This window comes from Barbus barbus (genome assembly GCF_936440315.1).
Source record: "Barbus barbus genome assembly, chromosome: 6".
NCBI classification, from domain to species: Eukaryota; Metazoa; Chordata; class Actinopteri; order Cypriniformes; family Cyprinidae; genus Barbus; species Barbus barbus.
This window is the reverse complement of record NC_136734.1, coordinates 26,624,748-26,644,553: the sequence shown is the minus strand read 5'-3', so window position 1 is coordinate 26,644,553 and position 19,806 is coordinate 26,624,748. Positions and strand designations below refer to the sequence as shown.

General features: G+C 39.4%; 1 protein-coding gene across 1 annotated transcript; it reads left to right on the top strand.

Moving 5' to 3' along the window:
* The first annotated feature begins 55 nt into the window (after window positions 1-55).
* Window positions 56-18,257, top strand: LOC306871401 (U2 snRNP-associated SURP motif-containing protein-like). The gene is made up of 24 exons (XM_079419295.1): window positions 56-119; window positions 854-940; window positions 1,021-1,132; window positions 1,606-1,715; window positions 1,890-1,957; window positions 6,042-6,136; window positions 6,222-6,286; window positions 6,480-6,645; window positions 6,760-6,965; window positions 8,837-8,880; window positions 9,668-9,772; window positions 12,091-12,157; window positions 12,273-12,439; window positions 12,590-12,752; window positions 12,863-12,942; window positions 13,488-13,575; window positions 13,686-13,814; window positions 13,897-14,092; window positions 14,286-14,363; window positions 15,622-15,655; window positions 15,972-16,116; window positions 16,231-16,341; window positions 16,604-16,794; window positions 17,622-18,257. Exons 2-24 carry the CDS (start codon window positions 863-865, stop codon window positions 17,746-17,748), a joined length of 2,625 nt encoding a protein of 874 aa, XP_079275421.1. The 5' UTR covers window positions 56-119; window positions 854-862; the 3' UTR covers window positions 17,749-18,257.
* Window positions 18,258-19,806: the final 1,549 nt, after the last annotated feature.

The following is a 19,806-nucleotide window of genomic DNA, read 5'->3' as shown; positions in this document are numbered from 1 at the left end:
TGAGCTCTGATTGGTGTTTATCACGTGACGTCACTTTTCCGCTATTTCCATTTCTAGTCTGTTCAAAATGGCGGATTAACAACAAACGAACGGTTTCGTTTTTGCAACGCAAGAGCTGTGTAAGTCGCTATATAGATCGTTTACCGATGTGCAACTGGTTGCAGCATCAGATATGTATTCATTGCGTCCTCCTGCGGCGTTAGTACAGTTGACAGCAAAAGGTTGTCTGAGGTTTGAACGAGGCTAGGAGGACTAGAGACGTTAGCCCGTACGCTAACCTACACACACAGGCTGTCTGTCTCAGCCTGGTGAGCTGCACACATAGACAGCTTTTTGGGGGTCTGTCGGCGCCCGTGATGCCCACGAACGTAGGCAGCTCACTAGGTTTGGAAACAGTCGCAGAAAGAGTAATGGAAACATCACCACCAGCAGGTCTATGAGTGTTGAAAGATAATGTTATCACTTTATACAGCCAGAGCATGTAGTCGTGCCGTGAATTTTATACAAACAAGGTGTTTACTGGATATATGGAAGACTGTCTTATTGTGCAGTCAAATGTGGCCATAACAGGGCAGATGTTGTAATCCAGCATCTTTTAAAGATGCTTTGCATCTTCAAAGTCCTGCATCCTGCTGTCCTCGGTTTGGTAAGACGTGCGAAAATGGCTTTTTATTAGTATTAGATTGTTCTTATTCTCAGAAGTATGCAGGGTCCTGACCCCCAGACTAGATGTTTTTGAGTAGCTGCTTCTAAAATGTATTATGTAGTCCCCCAATCATGAATATATGGTTCCATGATTGTATGAACAGCACTGCTGAAGTGATCTAAGTGCAGTACATTTCTGCTGTTTTAGAAAGTTGATATGGCAGACAAAAAAGGGAAATCTGTGGGGGTGAAGAGGACGCTAACAAAAAGAGAGCAAGAGGACATGAAGAAAAAGGTAAGCACTTTGAGATTACCCAAGATTATTTTTGTGTCGTTGTGTTGTTGTTCAAAATTTCTCTCTCTCACTGTTAACAGGAGGAAGAGAAAGCTGCTGAAGTCTTTGAGGAATTTATAGCTTCTTTTGACACTAATGACAAAAGTGGAGTGAAGACATTTGTACGAGGAGGCATTGTAAATGCAACTAAAGGTAAGTTGTGCTTTTCTTATAGTAGATGTTATTATGTTCGAATTAGCCTTTAATTAAATTCAGTTTTATATCGTCTTTGCCATTTTTATTTAGCATTAATATTTTATTTTCAACTGCAGAAAACAGTTTTTACTAGTTTAGATGTAGTTTTAGTTACAGTAACAAAACTGATCTAATTTATGTTTCAGTGAAATATAAAATGTTCCCTACTGTGACTTTGTTTGGGTGTTTAAGCATTTGCGTTTCTAGATCTCAGTAGTTTGACACATTAAACCTGTGATCTGGTTACTGATTTGCTGAACCACTCAAGCTGACTTTGTGTATTTGTGTAATGCTTATATGCTGCTTGCAGGAAAAAGTTTAGATTTTGAATTGTGGGTTACTATACTATAAACTATAAATCTAAGCTGTTAGTTAAAATGGAGGAAGGAGCCAGTTATCATTGCATGTTTTTGTTGTTGTTCATTTTTCAGAGGAAGAAGCCGCCGAGGTGAAGAAGAGCAAACTCTACAGACCCGCCTCTAAATTCACTTCTCCACCTCAGAATACCTCACCTGTTCAACCTGCAGAGGTTAAAAAAACTGTAAGTGACCTTGTTTTCTGTAGTCAGATGAGCTTAATATCCTTTGAAGAGGTAAGAGTGGGTTCGAAGGAACATGATGAGAACACCACCATAATCAGCATAGATGAATCACAAAATACAATAATACAAAATACAATAATTAGTCTTAACGTTTTTGTTGTTTTTCCTTTCTAGACCGTTAAAAAGAAAGTGGAGGAGAAGAAGAAGAGTAATCTTGAGCTCTTTAAAGAGGAATTAAAACGGTCAGTGTTTCTCTCAAAATTCACTTCATCTGTTTTCTAAATGCATGTTATTGATTTTACTGTGATTGATATCCCTGTAACGTGTGTATATATATATATATATATATATATATATATATATATATATATATATATATATGTGTGTGTATATATGTGTGTGTGTATACACTATATTGCCAAAAGTATTGGGTCACCCCCTTCTAATGAACATGTTTGACTACTTTGTAGCATATAATGATATTCTATGGAATTGAGTGCTTCTAATTTTATAGCAACAGTTTGGACAGGACCCTTTTCTATTCTAACATGACAGTGCCTCTGTGTATAAGACACGGTTCAAAAAGACATGATTGATTCAGTCAGTGTGGAAGAACTTGACTGGTCTGCAGAAAGCCAAGTCCTAATCCCAGCTGAACACCTCTGGTGTGACTTTATATGCAGACCTTGAGCCAAATTCTCATCACCAAACACCAATGACTTGTATAGACACTATAAGGACAAAAGTGTTGGGACACTCCCTGCTTTAGAACAGAAAAAGGCACTAACAAAACTGTGGCAACAAAGATGGAAACATAATTCATGTATTTAAAAATTTTATTTTTGTCTCGGTTGCATCAGTTTTGGACGTGTCTAAAATGACAGTACCCTTATGTACAAGTCATTGGTGTTTGGTGATGAGTTCATCAATGAGTGGGATGAACTCTAAAAGTGCTGTTCTTTTTATTTGGTAAAACATCTGTGTTTTGAAAAGGCTAATAATAAAATGTGACATTCTGTAGTTTTGTCTCATTCTTCTTTTAATCATATTTGTAAATGTCTTGACTCCACAGCCAACAGATCAATTTTGTCTTTACTGTTCCAATACTTATGGAGGGCACTTTGTGTGTGTGTGTGTGTACGTATATATATATACAATGGGTATGGAAAGTATTCAGACCCCCTTAAATTTTTCAATCTTTGTTATATTGCAGCCATTTGCTAAAATCATTTAAGTTCATTTTTTTTCCCCTCAATGTACACACAGCACCCCATATTGACAGAAAAACACAGAATTGTTGACATTTTTGGAGATTTATTAAAGAAAAACTGAAATAATCACATGGTCCTAAGTATTCAGACCCTTTGCCCAGTATTTAGTAGAAGCACCCTTTTGATCTAATACAGCCATGAGTCTTTTTGGGAAAGATGCAACAAGTTTTTCACACCTGGATTTGGGGATCCTCTGCCATTCCTCCTTGCAGATCCTCTCCAGTTCTGTCAGGTTGGATGGTAAACGTTGGTGGACAGCCATTTTTAGGTCTCTCCGGAGATGCTCACTTGGATTTAAGTCAGGGCTCTGGCTGGGCCATTCAAGAACAGTCAGGGAGTTGTTGTGAAGCCACTCCTTCGTTATTTTAGCTGTGTGCTTAGGGTCATTGTCTTGTTGGAAGGTAAACCTTCGGCCCAGTCTGAGGTCCTGAGCACTCTGGAGAAGGTTTTCGTCCAGGATATCCCTGTACTTGGCCGCATTCATCTTTCCTTCGATTGCAACCAGTTGTCCTGTCCCTGCAGCTGAAAAACACCCCCACAGCATGATGCTGCCACCACAATGCTTCACTGTTGGGACTGTATTGGACAGGTGATGAGCAGTGCCTGGTTTTCTCCACACATACCGCTTTGAATTAAGGCCAAAAAGTTCTATCTTGGTCTCATCAGACCAGAGAATCTTATTTCTCACCATCTTGTGGTCCTTCAGGTGTTTTTTTGTGTCTTGCACTGAGGAGAGGCTTCCGTCGGGCCACTCTGCCATAAAGCCCCGACTGGTGGAGGGCTGCAGTGATGGTTGACTTTCTACAACTTTCTCCCATCTCCCGACTGCATCTCTGGAGCTCAGCCACAGTGATCTTTGGGTTCTTCTTTACCTCTCTCACCAAGGCTCTTCTCCCCCGATAGCTCAGTTTGGCTGGACGGCCAGCTCTAAGAAGGGTTCTGGTCGTCCCAAACGTCATCCACTTAAGGATTATGGAGGCCACTGTGCTCTTAGGAACCTTAAGTACAGCAGAATTTTTTTTGTAACCTTGGCCAGATCTGTGCCTTGCCACAATTCTGTCTCTGAGCTCTTCAGGCAGTTCCTTTGACCTCATGATTCTCATTTGCTCTGCCATGCACTGTGAGCTGTAAGGTCTTATATAGACAGGTGTGTGGCTTTCCTAATCAAGTCCAGTCAGTATAATCAAACACAGCTGGACTCAAATGAAGGTGTAGAACCATCTCAAGGATGATCCGAAGAAATGGACAGCACCTGAGTTAAATACAGGTCCTTCTCAAAAAATTAGCATATTGTGATAAAGTTCATTATTTTCTGTAATGTACTGATAAACATTAGACTTTCATATATTTTAGATTCATTACAACACAACTGAAGTAGTTCAAGCCTTTTATTGTTTTAATATTGATGATTTTGGCATACAGCTCATGAAAACCCAAAATTCCTATCTCAAAAAATTAGCATATCATGAAAAGGTTCTCTAAACGAGCTATTAACCTAATCATCTGAATCAACTAATTAACTCTAAACACCTGCAAAAGATTCCTGAGGCTTTTAAAAACTCCCAGCCTGGTTCATTACTCAAAACCGCAATCATGGGTAAGACTGCCGACCTGACTGCTGTCTAGAAGGCCATCATTGACACCCTCAAGCAAGAGGGTAAGACACAGAAAGAAATTTCTGAACGAATAGGCTGTTCCCAGAGTGCTGTATCAAGGCACCTCAGTGGGAAGTCTGTGGGAAGGAAAAAGTGTGGCAGAAAACGCAGCACAACGAGAAGAGGTGACCAGATCCTGAGGAAGATTGTGGAGAAGGACCGATTCCAGACCTTGGGGGACCTGCGGAAGTAGTGGACTGAGTCTGGAGTAGAAACATCCAGAGCCACCGTGTACAGGCGTGTGCAGGAAATGGGCTACAGGTGCCGCATTCCCCAAGTCAAGCCACTTTTGAACCAGAAACAGCGGCAGAAGCGCCTGACCTGGGCTACAGAGAAGCAGCACTGGACTGTTGCTCGGTGGTCCAAAGTACTTTTTTCGGATGAAAGCAAATTTTGCATGTCATTCGGAAATCAAGGTGCCAGAGTCTGGAGGAAGACTGGGGAGAGGGAAATGCCAAAATGCCTGAAGTCCAGTGTCAAGTACCTACAGTCAGTGATGCTGGTGTTGGTCCACTGTGTTTTATCAAGGGCAGGGTCAATGCAGCTAGCTATCAGGAGATTTTGGAGCACTTCATGCTTCCATCTGCTGAAAAGCTTTATGGAGATGATTTCATTTTTCAGCACGACCTGGCACCTGCTCACAGTGCCAAAACCACTGGTAAATGGTTTACTGACCATGGTATTACTGTGCTCAATTGGCCTGCCAACTCTCCTGACCTGAACCCCATAGAGAATCTGTGGGATATTGTGAAGAGAAAGTTGAGAGACGCAAGACCCAACACTCTGGATGAGCTTAAGGCCGCTATCGAAGCATCCTGGGCCTCCATAACACCTCAGCAGTGCCACAGGCTGATTGCCTCCATGCCACGCCGCATTGAAGCAGTCATTTCTGCAAAAGGATTCCCGACCGAGTATTGAGTGCATAACTTAACATAATTATTTGAAGGTTGACTTTTTTTGTATTAAAAACACTTTTCTTTTATTGGTCGGATGAAATATGCTAATTTTTTGAGAAGGACCTGTATATGAGTGTCACAGCAAAGGGTCTGAATACTTAGGAGCATGTGATATTTCAGTTTTTCTTTTTTAATAAATCTGCAAAAATGTCAACAATTCTGTGTTTTTTTTGTCAATATGGGGTGCTGTGTGTACATTGAGGAAAAAAAATGAACTTAAATGATTTTAGCAAATGGCTGCAATATAACAAAGAGTGAAAAATTTAAGGGTGTCTGAATACTTTCCGTACCCACTGTATGTGTGTGTGTATATATATAGTTTTTCTGTTTTTCTTATGTCCTAATACAGAAAAAAAAAGATCTGCCCAGCATTTCATTGTGATTTTAACAAGTGTTAGAAAAGAGTAGCTAAAAAGTGTTTTCTTTATTCGATCTATCATTCAGAATACAGGAGGAAAGAGAGGAGCGATACAAAAGGAAGAAAGGTGACTCTGGAGGAGTGTGCCCAGATCTGGATTTACCTCTGACACGACGATCAAGTAAGTCTGATAAAACTCATGACAAACATTTCACAATGGAAACCCAGTGGAAGCCTAAAAATCTTTTTATGTATTGTGTTTGTAGTATTTGATGATGATCCTGCAGTGCCAAACACAACAAACTTGTACATCGGCTGCATCAACCCCAAGGTGAGAAGAGAATGCAGTATTTTGACCTACTTTTTGCAATATAATCCATGGAAAAATCTGGCCAACACAAAAGTCACATGGTATTGCTTTACCAGACTGCTTAACAGTAGCCATATGGCACTCTTGTAATTACACAGGTGTGTTACACAGTACGTTTAGACTCTTATTTACTAAACTTTGACTGTCTCATTAGATGACAGAGGAGATGCTCTGTAAGGAGTTTGGAAAATACGGTCCTCTGGCCAGTGTGAAGATCATGTGGCCTCGCACTGAAGAAGAGAGAACAAGAGTCACCAACCGTGGTTTTGTTGCTTTCATGACACGGAAAGATGCAGAGCGTGCTTTAGCCGCTCTAGATGGTGAGGCGTCCTCAATCCTCAAACCAGTGTAAATTAAACATTAGACTGCCGTCTATCCAAAGACACACTTAGTTGGACAGTTTTGACATTTGAGCTCTGGATTCTGTTTTGCAGGTAAAACAATAATGGGTTTTGAAATGAAGCTAGGTTGGGGGAAGGCAGTACGTATTCCTCCGCAACCTCTGTACACCCCCATCGGGGTGCTGAAGACAACTGCCCCCCCTCCACCATCTGGACTGCCGTTCAATGCCCAACCCAGAGACCGCTTCAGAAATGACTTCACCAAACCACGCAGCCGCTCACAGGAAGACTTTTACAAGGTAACCACATGCACTGCCTCCTGGTATAGTAGAGTATGGTATGCCGAAGTCAAGGTATTTATAAAAGATTTTCTGCTGGCAAGTAGGGCTGTGCAAATAATCGAATGCGATGATACACAATATTGCATTCATAATCGCAGGTGGCACATCGCTGATAATGAAAGCGATATTGCGTAGCTTGTCTGTGAATTACGGCTCTGTGTGGTAAATGCTGCTCTATCTACTAATCACAGAACCAGCTTTATTGACAGTAGAAGATGTGCATGGTCATCGCATTCGATTATTTGCACATCCCTACTGGCAAGGTATTTTGAGAGTATGAAGCATTACTGAGTAAACAAACGTTTACTTTTTTCAGCAAATAATAAAAGTAGGGAAATGTAAAGGAATGAAGATTACTGCTCGCTGGTTTTCAGTTGATATAAAAAGACTGTGGCTGAGAATTAAGATTTAATGAAGACACATATTTTGGAATCTAAATGGAATCAGAGTTTTTCATTTTAGATCAAATATTTTGTTATTTTTCTTTACTCATCAGAAGTTTGGGGTTGGTAAGATATTTTTTAAATGTTTTTAAGAAGTCTCTTATCCTCACCAAGGCTGCATTAATTTGCTCAAAAATACATTAAAACAGTAAAATTGTGGAATTATTACCATTAAAACTAACATTTTATATTTGTAATTGATTCTTGTGATGGAATAAGAAGCATTTCTTCTTATTATTGCTTCTTACAATAATAAACAATATTTGTTTATATCAATATCTGCTTAATATTTTTGTAGAAACTTGATCATTTTTTTCAGGATTCTTCAATAAATAAAACGTTCAAAAGGACATAATTTATTTAAAATAAAAATCTTAGTTATAGTAATATTATAAATGTCTTTACTGCCACTTTTGGTCAATTTCATGCTTCCTTGCAGAACAAAATAGTCAGTTTGTCTTTAAAAAATGGACTGATCCCAAACTTTTGTATGATAGTAAATATTACATTTAGAGAAATGTGATGGAGTCAACCTTTAGCTGCACTGTCAGAGAAATTATTTTGTTTCATTGTTTGCGGAACTTTAAAGGTCAAGTCACAATGTGTCTTTACTTTTTCACTTTAAAATAATTTAAGTTGGTTGACTTGACTTATATGTGCATCTTGTACCAGATGTGAGTCACAAGCAGATGAAACCAAAAAACTGTACAGAAACACTTTGGTATACTTGGTCAGTTTTTAATTTCAGTAATGTTCATTAGCTTATGGGGGGGCATCCTGTGTAATGAGACAGTGTAATTTCATTCCCAGCAACCTGTTTGGCTTTTAAGACATTCAGATTCTGTTAAGACTAATTGGCTGGTCTCTCCATATCACTTTTTGATTAATATGTCAGAAGTGAGTCCTCAAACATGTCAAATCCAAACCCTCCATAAAGCATCATCGATGATAACAAATCTGTAAGTCTGATATGGGGAACAATATTCAATTCAAGTAAGATTATTTCGATTTAATACAAAATTGTTACCAAAATATAACATTAGTGAGTACTTTCACATCACAGATAATTTGGGAATTGTATCTTTGTGAGGACTTTTATTTAAGATTTATTATTTGGTTTAGATTTATAAGCTTTAAACTGGAATAAAAAGAGCCCATGACCTTAATAAAGTCAGAGAGGTTAGAGAAAGCAAAGTTTCTGAATACACAGAATGTCCCTCAGACCGAGCAAGAAGCAGGGGTGAGATGAACTCCTCTGTTTGCGGAGCATGTTTCCAGAGGTTTAGCTGTTGCTGATGATATTAATCATGAATATTCTGCAGTTTGTTTAAATATAAACTCACTATATTTTTGTATCTTCATCATTTGGTTTGACATCTTGAACAGACTCTGTCCGAGGCCGTAGTGACAGTGGTAATCCCCCCAGAAAGGTACACATTCTCTGTCCATTTATTAAAACACCATTGCTACTGAAACAAACACACATACACACTCACCTGTAGTCTGACACCTAATGACAGTGGTTAGTTCAGTGGTTCTTAATCCTGGTCCTGGGGACTCCCCACTCTGCACATTTTCAATGTCTTTCTTATCTGACACACTCAGTTCAATTCATGGAACTCACTCCTAAGGAGCTGATGATCTGAATCAGGTGTGTTAAACGAGAGACATGCAAAATGTGCAGAGCGGGGGATCTCCAGGACCAGGATTAAGAAAGTTAAGGTTGGTTCATCAGAAGGATAGTGTAAGATATCATTGATCTTAGATCGTACCCAAGGAAACTCACTCAAACGCTCCCAGATACATATACATGCCTTGAGGTTTCCCACCTTTAGCAACATCAGCAACTTCTATAGTCTGTTAATACAATTGCGGTAAATAATTTTATACCCAGTAATTGCTACTGTGAAAACATGTAGAACACCACACAGTAGCCTTTTTCTAACGGTAGACGCTAACACTGTACTAAAATACACTCCCTTAACGGTCTCATAGGGCCATGGTAACATCAGAAAGCAATCTTATTTGGAGTGGACAGAAAATACAGAGCAAAATACAAGTTTCAAACTGCCAGACAGTGAAAATGAAAGAAGAAAAATATAGAACTGACATGGTAAGGCTTTAGGGATTATTATGGAGTGATGGAGAAAAATGGAGAGGAGAAAAGAAAAGAGTGCCCTTGTTCATTCTCTCATCCCTCTCTTTTGTGGCTGATAGGAACCTGCTGGGCTTGATACACAGAATGATTGAGTTTGTGGTGAGAGAGGGACCCATGTTTGAGGCCATCATCATGAGCAAAGAAAAAAACAACCCTGACTTCAGGTATGTGAAGGGTACTCTGCTTGTTACAGAATATTTGGAACCATTAATATTCTTAGATAGCTTGCATAACTGGAAATGGAAATTCTAGATGCATGTTATTGGTAATATTGTGAATAATTCATGTCATAACTCAGCCTTCTGTTCTGGAGAATTTTCAAACAATACAGAAGTAAAGATCTGTTGCTGCTTGTTACATTGCGATTTCTGGTTAAAAATGATGAGAAATTAAACATGCATGAATTAATAATTCACAATACGATCAAGATTCAAGAATTTTTATTTGTCACATACACAATTATGCAGAGTATAACCAGCAGTGAAATGTAAGTCAGGTCCGCTCCAAGGACAGTGCAATTATATAGAATACAAAAACACAGAATGTACATAAATATTAAGAAAAAGAAAAGTAGAAAAAATAAAAGATAAAAGATAAAAAAAATATATAAATATAAATGTGTAGGTCAGTATGTTTGTTGACTTAAATAGTAATATAAGATGGAATGTGCAAAAGGTTATACAGGGTATTCACATAGCAGCAATACGAGGTAGAAAAAAATTATGAATAACTTATTGAAATAGTGATATTTACATGGAGTCAAGTGATGTTATGACGCAGAGTTAGGGTTTAGGAGCCTGATGGCCTGGGGGAAGAAGCTCCTCCTAAGTCTCTCAGGCTACGGAAGCGCTTATCAGATGGAAGCAAAGTGAATAGACGGTTACCAGGGTGATTAGAGTCCTTGATGATTTTGACAGCTCTACTTTTGCAGCGTTTGAGGTAGATGTCCTGCAGAGAGGGGAGAGCAGACCCTGAGATGCGCTCAGCTAAGCGCACAACTCTCTGTAGTGCTTTGCAGTCCTGATTGGAGCGGTTTCCATACCACACTGAGATGCACTGAGTCAATACACTTTCTATGGTCCCTGAATAGAAAGTTTTCAGGATTGCTGGTGAGACCCTGAATTTCCTCAGCTGTCGCAGATGGTACAGTCTTTGCCTGGCTTTCTTAACCTGTGTTTGGATGTGTGTAGTCCAAGTCAGGTTCTCAGAGATGTTTACACCTAGGTACTTGAAGCTACTCACCCTCTCCACAGGGGTCCCACTGATCATAAGAGGAGTGTAGGGCTGCTGCTGTCTCTTCCTGAAGTCCATGATCAGCTCTTTAGTTTTCCTCACATTCAGAGAGAGACAGTTGTCCTGGCACCATGATGTGAGTCTCTCTACCTCATCCAAGTATGTGGTCTCATCATCGTTGGAAATGAGGCCCAGAAACACAGTATCATCAGCGAATTTGATAATAGATGTGGAGCTGTGAGAGGACACGCAGTCATGCGTGTAGAGAGAGTAGAGCAGGGGGCTCAGGACACAGCCCTGTGGGGCTCCTACATTTAGAGTGATGGAGTTTGCGGTGAACTGGCCAACTTTCACCACTAGAGGTCTGCCGGTGAGGAAGTGTTGAATCCAGGAGTTTAGGCCGAGGTCTGTGAGTTTAGAAGCTAGCTTGATGGAGACTATATTATTGAAAGCTGAGCTATAGTCAATGAATAGCAGCCTTACATAATTCCCATTGTTGCTGTGTGTGAGGGAAGAGTGGAGGACGTGAGAGATGGCATCGTCAGTAGATCTATTTGGGCGATAGGCAAACTGAAGAGGGTCCAAAGTAACAGGTATGGAGGAGCAGATGTGGCTCTTTACAAGTCTCTCAAAAACCTTCATGACTATTGATGTGAGGGCAACTGGGCGATAGTCATTCAGGCAAGAGGGTTTATTGTTCTTTGGCACAGGGATAATGGCAGATTTTTTTAAATGAGGTGGGAACCACGTCAACCACATGGGAACCACGTCAAGATTAAGGGTAGATTTTCATTTCATTTCATGCTAACCTCAAAAGGAATAGGACACCTTAAAATTAAAATCTGTCATTTACTCACCCGCATCTGCTTAAACAGAATGATTTTCTTTTTACTTCACAGAAGGAGACATTAGGCGATATGTTCACGTTTCTGTTTTTCATACAATGTGAATGTAAGCAGTTTAAGCCAAATGATATTAAGGCTCAGAAATGTTTACTCTCAATTGTGCTGTTTGAATATTATGCGCATATTTCACTTTTATGAGAACCAGTGACATTTGGCATCTTTGCCATCCTGGTGTAGTCACCCACCATTCACTTTTGTGGTATGGAAAAGAGCAAAGTCAGCATTCTGTTAAATGTCTCTCTTGTCAGTTATTCAGATTTAGAACATGAAGGTGAGTAAATATTTTAAGACTTTTGAATGTCATATGTAACTCTGTGTATTTGAATGTCTGGTTGATGTTGCAGGTTTTTATTTGATAATAAGAGTCAGGAGCATGTGTACTACAGATGGAAACTCTACTCCATTCTAATGGTAAACAATCCACTGTCTTTCATGGCTAGACACAGTCTTACTCTCAAAAATAAATGTAATTTTCACATCTATATGAAAACTGTTAAACATTTCTCTGTCTATGTCCGTCTTTCAGGGAGAGAGCCCAAATAAATGGAGAACATCATCTTTCAGAATGTTCCGGGGCGGCTCTCTGTGGAAGCCACCTCTTCTTAACCCATATCTCCATGGTGATGAGGAACCAGAAGAGAGCTCCTTCCCTTCTCAAGAGGAAGAGCCAAAGAAAGGGCACCTGAAGGCAGAGTAAACATGTGTTCCTCTCCGACAGAAATAGATGTTGTAGGACGTAGATTTCTCTGAAATGAAATGCACATAGGCCTCTGATGTTTGGGTGCCCACATATGTTTGGTTCTGTAATGTATGTGCATATTGACTGTGTTTGTTGTGTCTCAGGCACAGAGAGAGGTTGGAGGCCTTGCTAAGAGGGCTGACTCCTCGCAGGGATGAGATCGGTGATGCAATGCTATTCTGCCTGGAGAGAGCAGAGGCTGCTGAGGAGGTTGTCTCCTGCATCACTGAATCTCTGTCTATAGCACACACACCACTGCAGAAGAAGGTACACATACAATTACAGTAGTACAAAGTTGGAGTTCACAAATCACAGCAAGAGTTTGTTGCATAGCTTTTCTTTACACTTTTGGACATTTTGTCTTGTGTATAATGCAGATCGCCAGACTTTACCTAATATCTGACATCCTCTACAACTCCTGTGCCAAAGTTGCCAATGCATCATATTACCGCAAATTGTGAGTCAATTGTGTTTTCAGTAATTTGTTTCAAACATACAGCATTGACATGAAAAAATTACATGGAAATTCAACCTGTTTATTTTCTAAATGCATGTTATTGGTCTTATCATGAACAATTCATCCATGCATGTTTCATTTTTTTTTTCATTCACATTTCTCTCTAATCAATTAGACCAGATTCCTTCAATCTTTGTTGCTTTCTTAAAGGGATAGTTCACCCAAAAAAGAAAATTCTGTCATTAATTACTCACCCTCATGTCGTTCCAGAATTTTCATTTTTGGGTGAACTATCCCTTTAAGATCTACTGCAAGCTCATATTCAGATCTGTCTCCAGTCCATTCATTCAATAACCATTAAATTGAACCAAGTCCTCACCCTGCAATTTTTCTTTTTGGTAGTCTGTTTCACTCAGAAACAATACAGAATATACAATACAGAAAAAAGATCTGTCACTGCTGCAGTAAAAGCGAAACTTCAAAAACTTTAATATTGCCTCTGATGAACTCTGAAGATTTTTCTTTTTTGTCCTGCTGTGTAATAGTTTTGAGACAAAGCTACCGCAGATATTTGGAGACATCAGTGAAGCGTATCGGAACATCCAGGCCCGACTCCAGGCAGAGCAGTTTAAGGTGGGAACAGTCTGTTCTAGCATGTCATCTGTCTTGAGCTCCTCCCCTGCAGAGATCTTTGATCCCACTCCCCATCTAAATTTCTCTCTTTTAATTCTCTCTATCTGCAGCAAAGAGTCATGGGATGTTTTCGTGCATGGGAAGACTGGGCAGTTTATCCAGACTCTTTCCTGATCCAACTACAGAATATATTCCTGGGGCTTATTAAACCTGGAGAGGAAGTCATTGAAATAGCAGAGGTGAGCTGTGGCAAAAAAAAAAAAAAAAAACTGTATATGGTCTGTAAAGTGTACTATATTCATTTGCCTACCTGTTCTCTAGCCCAAATCTCCTGATCTAGATGGGGTGCCATTGGATGGTATTCCTCTAGAGAGAGGTGAAATTGATGGTACACCCCTTGATGACCTTGATGGATCACCTTTGACCTGGGATCCATCCTCTATAGATGGTGTACCGGTTGACGATATAGACGGTGTTCCCCTAGGAAACTCAGTAGATGATATTGATGGTGTGCCATGTAAGTAGAAGGGCATTGAGGTTGTTGGGAGTTTATCTTGTTTTTATAATGTTACTGCTATTTGTATAACCTATTTCCTAATCTGAATATATTGGAAGTGTTAAAACACATACAATATTGATTTTGTTATATTGGTTTTTATTTAAGTTACAAATTTTTCCTCTTTGTGCTTGTTTCTGTTTGTCTGATCCAGTTGATGATGGCTCAGATAAGACTTTACCCACTGTTGCACTGTCTAAATGGGAGAAGGTGGAAGATTCAGAATCCTCAGGTACAATCACAATATGAGTAGTAATACATGACTCTTTTTACACCCTTTTTATTCACTGCTTTTCCCAGATTATATGGTCTATCTATATATAATACAGCATACTTAACAAATTCAGTAGTTACTCTTTACTTAGAAGACATGCTAGGGTTCTTTAGAGATATTCCCCCGGGACAAGGCTTAAGACTAATCCCAAACTGAAATCTAAATCTGAGTTGAACTGAAATAAACTTGCTCTGACTGATCTTAAAATATACCAGTGCCTTTATTTTGTCTCAAAGTGCACACCAGTAATGTTTTTTCTAAGGCACATTTATAAAATGTCTCAACAAACAAAACTTGAATGTCCTAATTGAACTATGGCCTAATACTGGTTTAGTCTAAGACCAGTCTGTGAAACCAGGCCATAATGTTCCAGGAAGTCTGCTTAATCAGTTACCAAAGAAGCATGTCAAAATTATTGATTAAATAATTTTCTGATTAAATGTTGTGTTGCAAAAATGAGTACACCTTCCTGAAAGTTACTAAATTAAAAAAAAATAATAATTCCAGTGTAAGTTTTACAGGTACATATGTTGAACCAAAGCATATTAAGAGAAGTAATTTCTTGACCATTAAAAGTGTTATATAGACCACTGAATCATTCTCAGACTTGATGCTGACAAGTCAAATCATTGTATTAAGTGTGAAAATAGAGCAAAAGTAACAGGAATTAAAAAAGAATGGACTTGTGACAAGGCCCCTGAAATAATCAGGCCTTCAATTTATGCTTTCATTTAGCGTTAAGTGATTTTTAATTTTTTTTGCTAGAAAAAGAGCAGGAAAGATGCCATAGAAGTGTCTCAGAGCCGGCAAACCCTATGAAAACAGTGACTGTTTATAGGAAGATGTAGCCTGCAGAAGTAATTGTTAAAAAGAAAAACTCTTGACTTGGCAAATGTTTGGGATTCTTTGCCTTGTCTGGTGCCCGAATAATTTAATTTAGGTACTTACCTTAATTACCTAACTCAAAATCTAATTCGGGGGCAGCCACCATTACAAGGTGTGAGGGAGTTGTTTTATCAGTGCTGTCATGATTTCATGATGTTTAATACATTTCAATTTTGCCATCTTTCCATGAATTGTATTAGTGATAATTAAGAAAATATATATTTTGTATGTATCCAGAGGGGGTGTACTCATTAATGCTGTGCACTGTGCATATTCCTTTCTACTGCTGCATCCTTCCACAAACTTTAAACTGTTCTTATCATCCTTTCAGCCAAGAATGACTCCGACCCCGAGGTGAATTCAAGGTAAGACTGCTGGATGTTGTTCATTTTATTCTTTGTTCTCTGCGATGAGTTGGCGATTTAGTTTTATCATGATACACGATTGGAGCATTTCAACTGTCTCATCAAGTCACATGCTTTCTTTTACTACTTTCTTTATAAGGACTATCCACTAAACATTCTTTTTGTTTACTTTTGCATGTACATTGGCAAAGTTTTTTTGGTAAATACAGGCTATAAATATGAATTTATAAATAGAGGAAATATTAAAGAATAGAAAATACACCACTCTTTCAGTTTGGGTTACCTCATTGTTTCCTGTCCTGTCTTTGCCATGCAGTGGCCTGAAGGAAAACGATGGTGACTCCGATATGAGCAGTGATGAAGCTGACAGCCCCAGCAGGTATGAGGGGGCGGAGTTTAAGAGTTCTCTGAGAAACTTTGAACTGTCTGAAAGCAAAAGGACACGTCTCCGAGAACTGGAGGTTAGTCAGTCACTCATATTTCATGTCTCGCTTTCCCTGCCACACACTCACAGACAGACATGGCACTAGAGCTAACTGTGTTGCCAGGTACTATAAACGTGCGGCATATTGCAGGTGAAGGTGATGAATTTCCAGGATGAGTTGGAGTCGGGTAAGAGACAGAGGAAGTCCAGTATGACTCTCCAACAGCAAGTTCAGCACTACAGAAACAGACTGCTACAGAAGGTACAACACACAGATAATTGTGGTTCTGGATGCCGATTGGTCAATATGCATTCCAATTGTGGTAAATGATACAAAACAACCGGTCGCCACCAAGACTTTTTTTTTTTGGGCTGGTAAATATTCTCATTTGATCTTGATATCAGCAAAGTGTATATGTCTGCAGAAGCACAGAATTCTGGTACAGAATTTTTAACTTCAGGTAAATCAGTAAACTCGCTTATTATTTATGTCTTTGCTTTTCTTTCTGTCTCTGCTTCTTTAGGAGTTTGACAAGGACGACCAGGAAAAGAGAGACAAATATTCACAAAAACAAAAAGACCGGTCCAAAAAAGATGAGCGGAGAGATAAAGGGGAGGACAGGAGTAAAACCAGGGATAAAGAAAAAAGTAGAAAGAGTGAGGACAGAGAACGGAGTAGAGGACGAAGTCGAGACAAAGAAGAGAGGAGAGAGAGGTACACATATATACACACACACACACACACACACACTTTATTGCATCCATCCCAGACTCATTCAAAAACAATTATTCACAATACCTTGACCAAGCACAATGCATCAAGTATATATGATAATTATAATATGATAGTATGTCATTTTGACCCGGGAGGGAAGGATCTGTTACACTTTACGATCTCTTAAGGTCATTGCACATGAGTCCGAAATTTTTGCATGTTAAAAAATAAATACGACCTCACGTTGTGTCAATCACATTTACACACTGCCTCCAAAACTTTCTTCCGTCAAAAAAAATCGGATCTGTTTCGATTTTCAAATTCAACAGCGATGCTATAGAGCTACAAAAACTGAAGTTCAAAGACAAAATTCTAAGCATGTCTGCGATCTTGTTTCTCTAGTGCAGTGCTTCCCAAACCTGTCCTGGAGGACCACTAGCCCTGCGCATTTTGTATGTCTCCCTTATCTAACACACCTGATTCAACTCATCAGCTCGTTAGTAGAGGCTGCAATACATGAATTGGGTGTTTCTGATAAGGGAGACATACAAAATGTGCAGGGCCAGGTGTCCTCCAGGACAGGTTTGGGAAGCACTGCTCTAGTGTATAAGGTGAGATTTCACTGTTTGTGAGGTTACTCAGCACAGCGCTACAGAAAGAGAAACCAGCTGACTTTAGAAATATCCTGATGCTTGTGGTCACAGCTACTTCAATTATATAATTGACTTGCTTGTCACTTTGTGTTGTTCTTTGTCATGTTACCATATTAAGTGTGTGTGGATTTTACCACTCAGTTTATCCTCTGTCACTCTTTGTCTTCCATGAAGAACGAGATCCCGGTCACCACGCAAGTCAAAACGCTCTCAATCACCATCACCGCAGCACAAATCCTGGAGGTCATCCTCCCGATCACCACATCGCTCGCACAAAAAGATCAAGAAGAGCAAACGCTGAACTCTGACCCTTCGAAACCTGTGACCTCTGCAGTCATCTCATAACAAAGCCTTATGGAGCATATGGATGGACTGCTCTTGTCATGCACATCAACATGTTTTTATTTCACAGTTCTTTAATTATGGACTGGCTGATTTACAGCTGTTCATTTGTTTCCAGAACGGTCCTCAGTGTGGCTGCTGTAATCACAACCCTGGGCTTGGCTGAGTTTTTCTAAGATGAAGTGTGAACTTGTACAGATCTTCTTTTTGTTTTGTAAACTGTTTTATTTGTGTTTTCCTCTTGTTTTAAATCCCGTGTTTAAAAAAATGCTGCAAGATTGACCCCTCCACCTCTAGACTTTACAATAAAAACAGTTGTGGAAGGAAAAATGTCTTGTGAATATTATATAAGGACTTAGAGGTTTTCACAAAGCAGTTGTTTAACATTGTTGAATATATTTAAATGCTTTACAGTAGCTTCTATCAATAGTGCTCATAGGAGGCTAAGAATAAAACTGCTAAAACTAATTGATTTGTAAGATCTTTTTCTGCCAGACAAAGTGAAGTAGACCAAAAGATCCTCTAAAGCTACACATCATGTCGAGATCCAAAGAAATTCAGGAACAAATGAGAAAGAAAGTAATTAAGATCTATCAGTCTGGAAAAGGTTATTTCTAAATAACTTAAAGCCATTTCTAAAGCTTTGGGACTCCAGCGAACCACAGTGAAGAGCCATTATCCACAAATGCCGAAAACATGGAACAGTGGTGAACCTTCCCAGGAGTGGCCGGCCGACCAAAATTACCCGAAGAGCGCAGTGACAACTCATCCAAGCGGTCACAAAAGACCCCACAACAACATCTAAAGAACTGCAGGCCTCACTTGCCTCAGTTAAGGTCAGTGTTCATGACTCCATCATAAGAAAGAGACTGGGCAAAAATGGCCTGCATGGCAGAGTTCCAAGACAAAAACCGCTGCTGAGCAAAAAGAACATAAAGGCTCGTCTCAGTTTTGCCAGAAAATTTCTTGATGATCCCCAAGACTTTTGGGAAAATACTCTGGACTGACGAGACAAAAGTTGAAATTTTTGGTAGGTGTGTGTCACATTACATCTCAGAAAAAGAACATCATACCAACAGTAAAATATGGTGGTGGTAGTGTGATGGTCTGGGGCTGTTTTGCTGCTTCAGGACCTGGAAGATTGCTGTGATAAATGGAACCATGAATTCAGCTGTCTACCAAAAAATCCTGAAGGACAATGTCCGGCCATCTGTTCGTGACCTCAAGCTGAAGCGAACATGGGTTCTGCAGCAGGACAATGATCCAAAACACACCAGCAAATCCACCTCTGAATGGCTGAAGAAAAACAAAATGAAGACTTCGGAGTGGCCTAGTCAAAGTCCTGACCTGAATACTATTGAGATGCTGTGGCATGACCTTAAAAAGGCGTTTCATGCTCAAAAACCCTCCAATGTGGCAGAATTACAACAATTCTGCCAAGATGAGTGGGCCAAAATTCCTCCACAGTGCTGTAACAGACTCATTGCAAGTTATCGCAAACGCTTGATTGCAGTTGTTGCTGCTAATGTGGGTTTGGGATTTGCTTTAAATATTTAATATGTAAGAATCTCGGGTGTCTTGTTGGTTATAAAGCATTGCTATTTAACTAATGATTTCTAAATCGGTTCTAATAAGACAAAAGATGGGATACCATATGAAAACTTTTGCTTATGAACAAAATTTTAAGAGATTGTTTTCCTGTAGCACTGTCTTCAATGTCTTATATTGTAGTTTTTGCTGCAGGACTAAGGCATGTTCATACAGGAACCCTGGACATCTTCTGGTCAGTAGAAGGGCCCCTTTAATGTTAGTTATTGGAACTGTGACCATAGTTGTGCATCACGTGTGAACTGTTATTTGTGACAGGTTACAAAAATGTGATTGTCTATCAGATGTAAACTGTCCCACCGGTGCATGTGCATTAATTATGGTAATTTTACAATCTTTAAATACAGTATCCTGAAAAGGGGACTTTTCATTTGAAATACAATTGGCTTATATATTGCCATTGCTCTAA

What these genes read in the sequence shown, in the direction of transcription:
- LOC306871401 (XM_079419295.1), top strand. Translation starts at nt 863, where the DNA reads ATGGCAGACAAAAAAGGGAAATCTGTGGGGGTGAAGAGGACGCTAACA. An exon ending in ACCTCTGACACGACGATCAA is followed by an intron (nt 6,137 to 6,221) that starts GTAAGTCTGATA and finishes TTGTGTTTGTAG; the next exon opens with TATTTGATGATGATCCTGCA. An exon ending in GTGGTAATCCCCCCAGAAAG is followed by an intron (nt 8,881 to 9,667) that starts GTACACATTCTC and finishes TGTGGCTGATAG; the next exon opens with GAACCTGCTGGGCTTGATAC.